The 12812-nt window shown below is 34.4% G+C and overlaps 1 protein-coding gene across 6 annotated transcripts in view; it reads left to right on the plus strand.

The window, feature by feature from the left end:
- The window catches only part of EPHA6 (EPH receptor A6), an 865677-nt gene that overhangs the window by 755129 nt on the left and 97736 nt on the right, over nucleotides 1–12812 (plus strand). For all 6 annotated transcript variants that reach the window (XM_060640206.3, XM_060640200.3, XM_060640202.3 and 3 more), the window contains one exon: nucleotides 1336–1545. In XM_060640206.3, the coding sequence (XP_060496189.3) occupies nucleotides 1336–1545 (210 nt within the window). The remainder of the gene's footprint in view (nucleotides 1–1335; nucleotides 1546–12812) is intronic.

The following is a 12812-nucleotide window of genomic DNA, read 5'->3' on the forward strand; positions in this document are numbered from 1 at the left end:
GATATTATCAGAGAGCTATCAGGAAGATGAGTTGATATAAAGACAAAGTTTATTTCATTTGTAGTATAAGCTTATTCATTTAAGTGACGAATGAATCCTCATCGTATAGGATACCGTGTCACTGTGATATGGTCAGATCATCCCTGTATTTAAATCCACATTATAGTTCTAAATCAGATATCCATTAAAACTTGTTTAACTTGGCAAATTTTAAGATAACTCTTATTTATGCATCTGTCTCTTACTAGATATTCATTTTAATAACATTCATAAATAAGTGTCACCTAATATATAAAACCGACTTGGGAATTTTTCATGTTTCTCTATAACTCCTTTTAAGACAACTATCTCCAAATAACTTTGTAGAGCAATATGCGTTATTTTCCAAACTTAAAATATTTTTATTTTATTTTTCTCTAATTTCTAGAGTATTGTTTGTGTCTGGCCTTACTGAGGCACACATCTTACATGGATGACAATTAGATTCTTTTCCTTTTTAAAAAAGCATGTTTCAGAAGTAGATCCCTCAGTGCCCCTTACATTCCTGAAATCATTGTTGCACTATATGCTAACTAATTTGGATGTAAATTTTTTTAAAAAAGCATATGTTATTTTTAAATCAAATGAGAAGAAATAGCACAATCAAGGGATTGTCTGCTACATACCGGTGCTGTGCCTGGCTTGTTATTCATATGATTTTATTTAATCTTCCCACCTGGGCACTAAAATAGTCCTGATTTCAGTCAGTTGCCAACAACTTCCTTTCTATTTGCTCTATATAATGAAAGAATTGGAAAATCTCGTTATTTTCTGTTTGCATGTATTTTTTTTCTCTCTTTCCCATAGCTTCCCTAAACTTGTTTCTTGTTTAGGCAAACAAGTTTTCTTTTCCCTAGTAATCGTTTCTTACTCATATTTTGAGTTTATCACACAGCTTTTATGCAAACCAAGGGGTTTTGCAATCCTTCTGCCCACCCGAACTCACAACTATGGGAAGCAAATTCTATTCTCTGGGAGTCATTGCTGCTACCTAATTTGACTTCAGTCTCTCTTCTTAAAGTTTTTGAAATCTTTCTTTCTAGAAGTTAATTTGGTTGGTTCTCTTTTATCCTTTGTTCTCCTTTGTCACTTCCAGCTAGACTTTTTCCTTTCTTTTAAATGTCAAACAAATTCTTACATTTCTTGATCAGCAAATTTGATGCTTATATTATTGGATCCAGTAAAATAAATTCAAGGGTTTTACTTAATGCTACACACACATGTACACACACATGCATGCACGCACACATACTACATTAAAATAAATCAATGTAAACAATTGTAATTATCTTTCAGAAACATGATGGCCATTTCACAGTCATCCAGTTGGTCGGTATGCTCCGAGGCATTGCATCAGGAATGAAGTATCTTTCTGATATGGGCTATGTTCATCGTGATCTAGCAGCTAGGAATATATTGGTCAACAGCAACTTAGTATGCAAAGTTTCCGATTTTGGTCTCTCCCGGGTACTGGAAGATGATCCAGAGGCTGCTTATACAACAACTGTAAGTTTGCATGTCCTTTTCCAATATATAAGTTGTTCACCTTTATTATTTTTAATGTTATAAGAATAATCCTTTTTGGCTTTCCTGATTTTCTACTCACACCTCTCATTTTCACAATTTAACATCATTATTTAATTGAGAAATAATTGCTTTATCTGAGTGCCTGGTTTAAAAACAAAAACAAAAACACCTTCTTATATTTAACTGTTTTTTTCTTTCATTGTACTGGACTTTAATATCATGCTTGAGTTCCATGTCATGACTGCCTTTACAACAAATCTTCCTTTTCCCAAGGCATTTTTGATATTTAATAATTATTTCCTAAATGCAGTTCTATACAGGACAATAGTGAATCAATTAAGTCAGTGATAGTGAAGAAACAATGGTTATGAAATTACTTTTTTTTTGCCCTCACAACAAATGTTATGGATTGATCTGATCATACTTAAAGATGAACAAGATAGGTTTCTCTAGAGATACATAAGTACCCTCTAAACTTTTTTCTGACTGATGCTTGGGAATTGTGCGAGCAAGAACAATAGGCTAAAACTTTAGAACCAAACTATCACTGTAGATTATATGATCTCAACTTAATTCATTAATAGTTTAAGCATTTCTGAATGCCCCAAAACCAGTTAATTCCACCAACCTTTTTGCAATGATTTCAGGCTCAAAGTCTTTCTTCAGCTATCTTAAACCTAATACTTTGTAAAATTATACTATATGTTGTTCTTTTTTAAACAAAACCTTCACCATTGACTTGGCAGTCACCTTCAATGAAAAGTAAGTCAGTAAAATTATTCAAGTTGTTTTTATCCTCTCCTCTTTTCTCTAACCTTACACATTATTTTAAAAGAGACAAATCCATTATTTAGTTCCCTTTTATCTCATTTTCTATGAGTTTTTTTGAAACATCAGTGTATTCAATTACTCCAGAAGGGATGCAAGTTTAATATTATGAATGAAACATATTATGCCCTTACCATATTTATGGTGTAAAATGCTCTATATCACCTTATTGATGATATTTTCATTATTTTCTAAGCAAAATGAATTAATCTCTTAGAGCCTGACATATAAGGTAGCAATATCTATTTATCTTTTAATTTGACCAAAAGCCTTCATAAAAATAAAAATCTATCATGTCTCAAAATAAATTGTTCATTTCAAAAATGAAGTATTTTCTTTTTTTTTTCAAAAAAATTTTAATGTTTATTTTATGATTGAGGGAGACAGAGTGTGACTGGGGGAGGGGCAGAGAGAGAGGGAGACACTGAAGCCAAAGCAGGCTCCAGGCTCTGAGCTGTCAGGATAGAACCACAAACTGTGAGATCATTACCTGAACTGAAGTCGGATACTTAACTGACTGAGCCAACCAGGTGCCCTAAAAGCAGTATTTTCCAACTCTATTTTCTAATTGGAAGATGTCATACATTTTTCTTTTTTTTCAAGGCTTTTCTCTTCTTTTTATTGATGTATAACTTGAAGCAACTTTTCAAGTTACAGAACAGTGTAGATAAGATTTTTCTATTATGCGTATTATTTTCAACCTTGGAGAATGGTGCTTAAAATTATTATATAAATACTATGCAATATATGAGGTGCCTGGGTGGCTCAGTCGGTTAAGCATCCGACTTCGGCTCAAGTCATGATCTCTTGGTCCATGAGTTCGAGCCCCATGTCAGGCTGTATACTGACAGCTTGGAGCCTGGAGCTTGCTTTGGATTCTATGTCTCCCTCTCTTTCTGCCCCTCCCCCCTCATGCTCTGTGTCTCTCTCTCAAAAATAATAAACATTAAAAACATTTTTAAAAATATTATGCAATATAATATTTATAAAAATTCCAACAAATGTGATCTACTAAAAGAACAAAATGATACAGGAAATAAAGAATAAAATAGGAAATAACTACTAGACTCTTTGTATGCCTATATGATATATTTGAAATCCTTATTAAATAATATTTTAACTACTTTTTAAAATGGGAAGCTCATAACTAAATTTAAGGTGCTAATAAAATTGGCAGGGTCCCCCAAATTTTGAAGCATATATAGGTTTTATTGTGTCAGATTTGAAATCCAGATTCCAAGCATGTTCTTCTGTCTTACATGATTTTAGAGACTGGAACAATGCTATTATAATTTAATCTGACTACAGAATTAAACATCAAGTTAGGTAACCAGAATATTAATTCTCCAAAAGTGCCTCTTAGAAGCTATAGATTATGTCTCAATTAAGAAATAAGTTGCTGAATTTAAGAGGTATCAGTTGAATGATAAATAATGTGATTCAGTACTTTTTATTGTTTTTAATACCAGTTTAATGTACAGTGTTATATTAGTTTCATGTATACAATACAGTGATTCAACAATTCTGTACATTACTCAGGGCTCATCACATAAGTGTACCCTTAATCGCCTTCATCTATTTCACCCATTCCCCCAGCCACCTCCCCTTTGACAACCACCAGTTTGTTCTCTATAGTTAAGACTCTGTTTTTTTTTTCTCTTTTCCTTTGTTTGTTTGCTTTGTTTCTTAAATTCCACATATGAGTGAAATCATATGGCATTTGTCTTTCTCTGACTGATTTATTTCACTTAGCATTATACCTTCTAGATTCATCATGTTGTTGCAAATGGCAAGATTTCCTTCTTTTTATGGCTGAGTAATATTCCATTGTCTGTATATACCACACCTTCTTTATCCATTCATCTACCATTGGACACTTGGGTTGCTTCTTGGCTATTTTAATTAATGCTGCAGTAAACACAGGGGTTCATATACCTTTTCAAATTAGTGTTTTAATATTCTTTGGGTAAATACCCATTAGTGAAATTACTGGATCATATGGTATTTCTATTTTTAATTTTTTGAGGAAACTCCATACTGTTTCCCACCATGGCTGCACCACTTGCATTCCCACCAACAGTACACAACGGTTCCTTTCTCTTCACATCCTCGCCAACACCTATTGTTGTGTATTTGTTTCTTGTGTATTTGATTTTAGTCGCTTTGATAGTTGTGAGGTGATCTTATTATGGTTTTGATTTGCATTTCCCTGATGATGAATGATGTAGAGTATGTTTTAACGTGTCTGTTGGCCATCTGTATATCTTCTTTGGAGAAATGTCTGTTCATGTCTTCTACCCATTTTTAATTGGATTATTTGGGGGTTTTTTTAGATGTTGAGTCCTTTAAGTTTTTTATATATTTTGGAAACTAACCCCTTATCAGACATATCATTTGAAAATATCTTCTCCCACTCAGTAGGTTGTATTTTTGTTTTGTTGATTATTCCCTTTACTGTGCAGTAGCTTTTTATTTTGATATAGTCCCAATAGTTTAATTTTGCTTTTGTTTCCTTTGCCTTGGGAGACATATCTAGAAAAATGTTGCTGTGGCCAATGCCAAAGAATTATATCTGTGCTCTCTTCTAGTATTTTTATGGTTTCAGATCTCACATTTAAGTCTTTAAGCCATTTTAAGTTTATTTTGTGTATGGTGTAAGAAAATGGTCCAGTTTCACTCTTTTGCATGTAGCTGTTCAGGTTTCCCAACATCATTGTTGAAGGGATTGTGATTAAGGACTTTTTTTTTTTAATCTCAGAAATACCTAACTCTTCAAAGGCTCCTGGAGTATGAAATACCATACTGATTACCTCACTTTATAATGAATATGACCATTTTCAAGTAAAACACTAGCATTCTTGCCTTCAAAGAATTTACCCTTTTACAGGGTAGACTCATGCTTTCTTGTTATTCAGAGCATTAATTATTGACATATAGGTCTAAAAAGAAATATGGAAGTACCAAAAAGCAGAATTCTGGAGAAGACTTTACAAAAATTTAAATTTGAACCAAATGTTAAAAAATTTCACTAGGCAGATTGTTGGGGAATTGAGATAGAGGAAACAAAAAGAGGAAAAAGATATGGAAATTTGTGGAAGTGAATGGATGTGTTGATGGAAATGTGGACAGTTTAGAATGGAGAGGAGCAGTGGACAACTCAGGTTTCTTAGGAATAATTGTGAAGGTAGGTGGGTGGCACTTCAAAAATTTGAAGGTTTTCTATTAAAATTAAGAGAGACACTGATTTATTTAAATAGGGGAATAACAAAATACATGTATGTCTTATGAGATTATTGACAACAGTGTGAAGGAGGGAAGGATTGAAGGACAGGAAGACTGGTTATAGGAAACAAGTTAAGGCATTATTGCTGTAGACCAGAAAGGCCATATGGCTTTAATTAGGGCAGTAGCAATTGGAATAAAGAGCAGAGTAGAGAATTGAAAATTATTATGATGATGATACAATTTACAAGACTCAGTAACTAATTAGATATGAATTATAAGGAGGAAGAAGGATTTAAAAATGACACCAATAATTCTAGATTGAACAACTAGTTGAATGGCGACAACATTAATCAAGACAGAGAATATTAGAGATGGCTGTTAACGGCATTAGATTACAAAGCAAAATTATAGTAAAGGGTCACAGGCACTGTTTCAAAGTCGTCAGGGTAATGTGAGATTGAGCATTGGCATTCTGTTGCAATTGCATGTCAAATTTTTAGGACTTTATATAAATTACTTAGTCCCCAAATTCTTTCTGTATTTCCTATTAAAAGGAATGAGATTCTTAGAAAACTTTACTGCCTAGTGAAGATATACCTAAACTCAAGCACATCCTGTATAATAAAATACAGGAGAAGGATGGTTATTTATATGAAGTTATTCTTTGTTTTATAAAAACATTTACATGAAAATAACTTTAAAGAGCATGCTCCATTGATACATTTTTTAAAATATGATTTTATTTTTTTAAGTGTTACCTGTATATAACTTTCATAGAATATATCTTTTACCTTAAATGATTTTTATTTTTTTCTCTTATGTGTAACTATAATTGTTACTTCCTTATTATTTATAAATGTTTTTATAATCAGCATCAGAAGTATTCAGAAAGGAAGGCTTGTGAAGTGTTTTAAAAACAGGGGCACCTGGGTGGTTCAGTCGGTTAGGCTGTGCAACTTCAGCTCAGGTCATGATCTCTGTTTGTGAGTTTGAGCCCTGCATCCATTGGGCTCTGTGCTGACAGCTCAGAGCCTGGAGCTTGTTTCAGATTCTGTGTCTCCCTCTCTCTCTGCCCTTCCCCCATTTGTGCGTGAGCACACACGCGCGCGCTCTCTCTCTCTCTTTCTCTTTCTCTCTGAAAAAAAACATTAAAATAAATTAAAATTTAAAAAAAACAGGAAGACATCATAGATGAGTATTTTTTTTTGTAATCTTCAGGAAAACAATTCTTGGAATATAAGTATGCTACATGGAAACTATCCCTTCCTAATCAAAATAAGAGCAGAATAAATAGACATTTTCCATTAAGATGACTTTACCAATTTAGAGAGCCACATACCACAGCAAAGAGCAGTAAGAACTGGTAAACAGACAGGCTGGAAAGATAGAGTGACCCGTGTGATTCCAGTACTGACCATAGCACTGAACTTACTGATCAGTATGTAGCAGATGAGCAGAATAGCCATTGGAGTCAGTGTGACCAGACCAGAAAGAGATGTGACAAGAGAGATTACTTTGCCAACAACTAGTAACAATTATTCTAGTGCCTTATTTAGAAGATATATACGTGTAAAAAAAAAGAAGAAGATATATACATGTAGTATATAAGACCATATTATCTACATTATAAAACACTAAAGTAAATAAAGGAATGAGAGTTATGACAAATACAAGTAGAAATTTTAGTATGTCTTCCTATAACTTAAGAATGTTTTGATGTTCTGCTTCAGATCTAAGACCTATTCATTCAGCATGTACTCCACGGAATTTATTATAGAGTTACCACATTCAAGGTCCTATTCCTTTGGAGAGCCAATAACCAAAAATCAAGGGATTCTTGAGCATGGATAAATGATAACACAGAGAGGGGAACAAGAGTAACCAAATAGAGTAAAACATAATAAAACCAATAAGTGTGTAGACACCAAGAAGGGGCAATGCAGAACTAAAGGTGCCAGTAGCAGTAGGAGAATTTCCTGGTAAGCCCTGTGCTAAAATACATCAAGCCTTTGCAAAGGGACCTTGAGAACTGATAATTTAATGAAAACCAAGAAATGTGCATGGGGGCTAAAGCTAGGACAAAAATGCCCAAAAATGGGATCTAGACAAGGACTGAGGCCTTTTGTTTACATGCCAACCTTACAAGGCACTTAGTAAGGAGAGATTGGCGAATGATTATGAACCCCACCTGACAATACATGTACAATTATTGATACATGGCTGACTTAATCATACAATATTTACTGAGTTTGAATTGTTCTCATTTGATTACATGGTTTTCTGTCTGTTTATAATTTAGATGCTAAGAAATCTCTTTTCTGAATCTTGACACACATTCACATGGACAATGTTTTATATCCAATTCCATGGGAGGGACTCTCTCTCATTGGAATATTGCTAAGCAACCAGTCTTAAACTTACCTTGAAAATGTTAAGACTCATTGTTCTCATTTATGGAAATGATGTCCTATTTACCTGAAAAGAACATTCAAAGATATATTATGGCTCACACTTACCTGTTTCAAGAGATAAATTTTATTTAAAATACAATGGCAGTCACTGTACAGATTTTTTCAACTATAATGATTACTTTTTTTATACTTTAAAGATCAAAACAAAATGGAAGAATTATTTTATCACCATATCTGCTAAAAATTCTAAAACTCTTTGATTCTAACTTTAAATTGTGTTCATTTTATGTTATCCACGGCAAACTTTGCTTTTTCCTTTGAGAGCAGCAATTCCATATGAGTATTATTTTCTTAGTGGAAATATGGACACTCACAACTGACAGCACATAATCTGCATAATCACAATTCTGTTAACATCTTAATTCTATTTACTTTGCTTTCATAAGACCTCTTCCAAGCTCCACCTTTTAACTTCCCCTCTTCTACATAAGGTATAGGAGAAGTCAACTCTATCAATCTAAAAAGTCATGGTCTATACCCAACATGGAGCTAATTATAGCAAATAATGGAGCAGCAGGAGGGGGACTTATTTACATGCCTATGCCAAAGTTAAGGGGAAATCTACACAAGCTTCCTCCTTTACCTAATTCAACTGCATATAAATTGGCTTGACTTTCTGAAGGGAATTTTTGAATGTTGAGATATGTCCACCTTTAAGAATAAATATTTTTAGTAAAGGTGAGATAAAAATTATTTTAGATCATTCACTATTCTGTCTTTAAGTACTTTAACATGAGTAATTAAGATTCACCTGGAGATTATGCTGAACCTGCTAATAAAACATACTCAGAATTTTCATTCATTTTCTGTATACTTTAAATAAAAAAGTTACAGTAAAAAGTTTTGCAGTAAAAAAATTTTTTAATATTTTTATTTAAAATCTTATAATATCTGGGGCACCAGTCGGTTAAGCCTTCAACTTCAGCTCAGGTCATGATTTGAGACTGTTTGAGAGTTCAAGCCCCGCGTCAGGCTCTGTGCTGACAGCTCAGAGCCTGGAGCCTGCTTCAGATTCTGTGTTTCCCACACTCTCTGCGCCTCCACTGCTCTCTCTCTCTCTCTCTCAAAAATAAATAAACATTAAAAATTTTTAAATCTTATATCTGATGCACTGAATAAAAGAACTCTCACTGAGAAATGTTTCTAATTTCTTAGATTTTGAAAAATAAAACTTTATTTTTAGGTATCGTACTAGTGTTTGAAGTCACTGATGGTAGAGGTGACATTGTACTAAGATATAGCATTTGGTAAGATGCATGTTACACTAAGTCCACCTTAAATGAACCAGAAGAATAATTTTTTTTTCAATTGCTCCTTCAGATTTAGCCAAGCTAAAAATGGAGGGGGTATGACTGTTTAAAGCACAAAGGCAGATTCTTGGAGTGCCTGGGTGGCTCAGTTGGTTGGGCGTCCGACTTCGGCTCAGGTCATGATCTCACAGTTCGTGGGTTCGAGCCCCGGGTTGGGCTCTGTGCTGACAGCTCAGAGCCTGGAGCCTGCTTTGGATTCTGTGTCTCCCTCTCTCTCTGCTCCTCCCCCACTCATGCCCTGTCTCTCTCTCTGTCAAAACTAAATAAACATTAAAAAAATTAAAAAAAAACAAAGGCAGACTCTTATCTTAGGTGGATGACGATGAAGCCTAGTAGTCCCCAAAAGCTACATCTAATAGCATAAATAGAATATGAGGACAGGCACCTGCACAAAATTCACTGAAAAATTAAAGTAAGGGAAATGATAGTTTCTTCTAGGCAAATGTAAATTCAGCAGCCCAGGTGAATGTAAATACTTTTCATAAAGGGAAAAAGTAAGAAAAATAGCAATGTTATCAGAATGCTGTATATGAAGATTTAAATAACTTATTTTTCAATAAAATGGTGGTGAACAAATAAATCTTGGAAGAATGAAAAACAATGAAATCCTGGTGAGAGGAAACAAATTCGTCACTAAGAAAGGAATTATACAGTTTGGGGAAAACAAAAGAATGACTCCTCACACACTATGATAGCACTCAGTCAAAATCAGTCTGATATATAGACCATTATAATGAGCTGAAGAGAAAGAAATCAATGTGTCATATTAGGTTTCCTAATTTCAAAGGAAAAATGTGCCCTTGAACCAGCAAGTATCTCATGGACTAATTCGTGAGAAGAAAATCTAATAGTTTTTATTCATCTTTGTCAATATAAACTTTCTGTAAAGGGAATTCTAATGATCTAATGTGTGGAAGCTGTATTCTCAGAAATGAACATCTCTGCACTCTGAGGCCAAATGCCAGAAAGCAAATCCACAACAGTGGGGACGAAAGGGCAACAAAGCTTTATACTAAACCAAAGAGAGCATGTGTTCAATGCAAAGCAAGAGTCCTCTTCAATAACTGTTCAAGAGGTGAACATTACACACACCAGCTTGGATCACAGACTCAGAGACCCAAACTCTTAATGGTAGTTGTCAGCACAGAACTTCTTTGAACTGTGCTACTTGAGTGAACTGATAACAGCAGATGTTGAGCATAATATGGACATGGGAATCAAAAGCAGATGAACATAAGAGAAGGGAAGCAAAATAACATAAAAACAGGGATGGAAGACAAAACATAGGAGACTCTTAAATACAGAGAACAAACTGAGGGTTGCTGGAGGGGCTGTGGGTGGGGGATGGGCTAAATGGGTAAGGGGCATTAAGGAAGACAGTTGTTGGGAAGAGCACTTGATTTTACACATAGGGGATGAATCACTGGAATCTATTCCTGAAATCATTATTGCACATATGCTAACTAACTTGAATGTAAATTAAAAATCAATCAATCAATAAAATACCAGAGAAAATTAGTATCTAAAGAGCCATTTCCTGAAAAAGCTTCATTTCTGAAGCATAGGAAACAACAGTGTGTGATCATTACAGAGTTCTTTGTAGAAAAACAAATGAAAAAGATTTGAAGATTACCATCATACACAGAAGAGAAAAGTACTGAACAAACAGCTCTATCAGAAATCTGGAAGATAGAGAGGACCATCTAGCTAAGTCATACATCCCATTAAGAAGCCAAGCCATGCTTTGGGAAAATCTCCATTTGCCATTTGTGCAAATCATCTACAAAAACAAGCCCTTTGTCTTTCTAGAATGCATTTAATTTTTTTGTTGTTGTTTTGTTTATTTATTTTTGAGAGACAGAGAGAGAGAGCACGAGCAGAGGAGGGGCAGAGGAGGGGCAGAGGAGGGGCAGAGGAGGGGCAGAGAGAGAGGGAGACAGAATCTGAGGCAGGTTCCAGGCTCTGAGCTGTCAGTACAGAGCCCAACACGGGGCTTGAACTCATGGACTGCGAGATCATGACCTGAGCAGAAGTCGGAGGCTTAACCAATTAAGCCACCCAGGCGCCCCGGTCTAAAATGCATTTTAAAGAAAAGAAGCTAAGGCCTTAGACCTGGAAGGGCATTATTGAAGATGAGACCACTAAGAAACTTTCTGCTTAGTACTCAAAGTTTGGTGTGTGACTTTCAGGTAATTTGTTTTATTTGTTAAAGTAATGAATTCCTTTAGATTTGTGTAAAACCCTGGAGAACAGATTTATCATTTACATTTTTGAAAGGATTTCCAGAACTTAAGACAATATGCTATTTAATAGCTGCTTTATTAATTGCTGATAACTAAACCAATAAGAAAAGGGTAGAAAATAACTGTAACATTTTTCCATAAAATTACATTTATTTCTTCTCTAACATCACTGTTAATCACAACCCATCAAATAAATAAGCCTAAAATAATCCTTAATGCATCAGAAAGAAATGAAAAAATTGCATTACAAAGCAACAAATGTAGCACATATTGAAGCATTTACAACAATGAGTCACAGAGGGAAAAATTCTGTTTTAAAGTCTGTGAACACATACTGTCAAAAGCTTTGAGCACAAAAGTATGCCTACAGCATAGATAAGATACAAGACAAATGGTTCATAAAATCACATAATACATAAAATTTTAATCCCTGCATCATCTGACATACATCCAGTCCTTCTAACCTAACTGGTAATCAATGAGGAATAATCAAATGCTGAAAAGTATTCAGCGTACACCTGATGATTAACCAAGAACCACCGCAAATACCAAGTGTTGTTTGTTTTTGTGTTGGCAACATCCAACACTGTCTAATTCAGAGTTAGTCTCCCTGCTCCCAGTGATTTTAGAACAAACCCAAACCAAATTGATTTACTGAGAAAGATCAATCAGCAGATGTTCAGCAAGCAGAAAGTACAGTGCTCACTGGCCCATCTTGCTTGTGCAAAAGAAGATGAAGTAAGACAATGAACACAAAGCTGCTGACTTCAAACCTAGAGCTTCAAAGATATCACCTGAAGAAACAGTCATTATTAATGCTTAATTGCGAGTTCCACTTCTGATGTTGAAATAATGCTTTTTGTTGTTGACAATAAAAATTGGAAAGAAGAACATTATAAATAAATGTGGGATAAATCACATCAAAGCTCTGTGGAAAAGCTTACTTATTCCCAGTATAAAAAGCTTCATGTCAATAGCAAAGAAATTGAAAAAGGTTATCAGTTATTTATACTGTCAGTAGTCAACCCTGCTAGCTACCTATTAAACATCTCTTGTCATCTCTTTCTTGCTAACAAAATCTTTAAGTTTGGATGTTTGTAATGAGCTCAGATCTAATAAAATCATGATTTATATAAGCCAGTTATATTTATACCATTGTCCTCTGACAC

This window comes from Panthera onca, chromosome C2 (assembly GCF_046562875.1).
Source record: "Panthera onca isolate mPanOnc1 chromosome C2, mPanOnc1 haplotype 2, whole genome shotgun sequence".
In the NCBI taxonomy this organism is placed as follows: Eukaryota; Metazoa; Chordata; class Mammalia; order Carnivora; family Felidae; genus Panthera; species Panthera onca.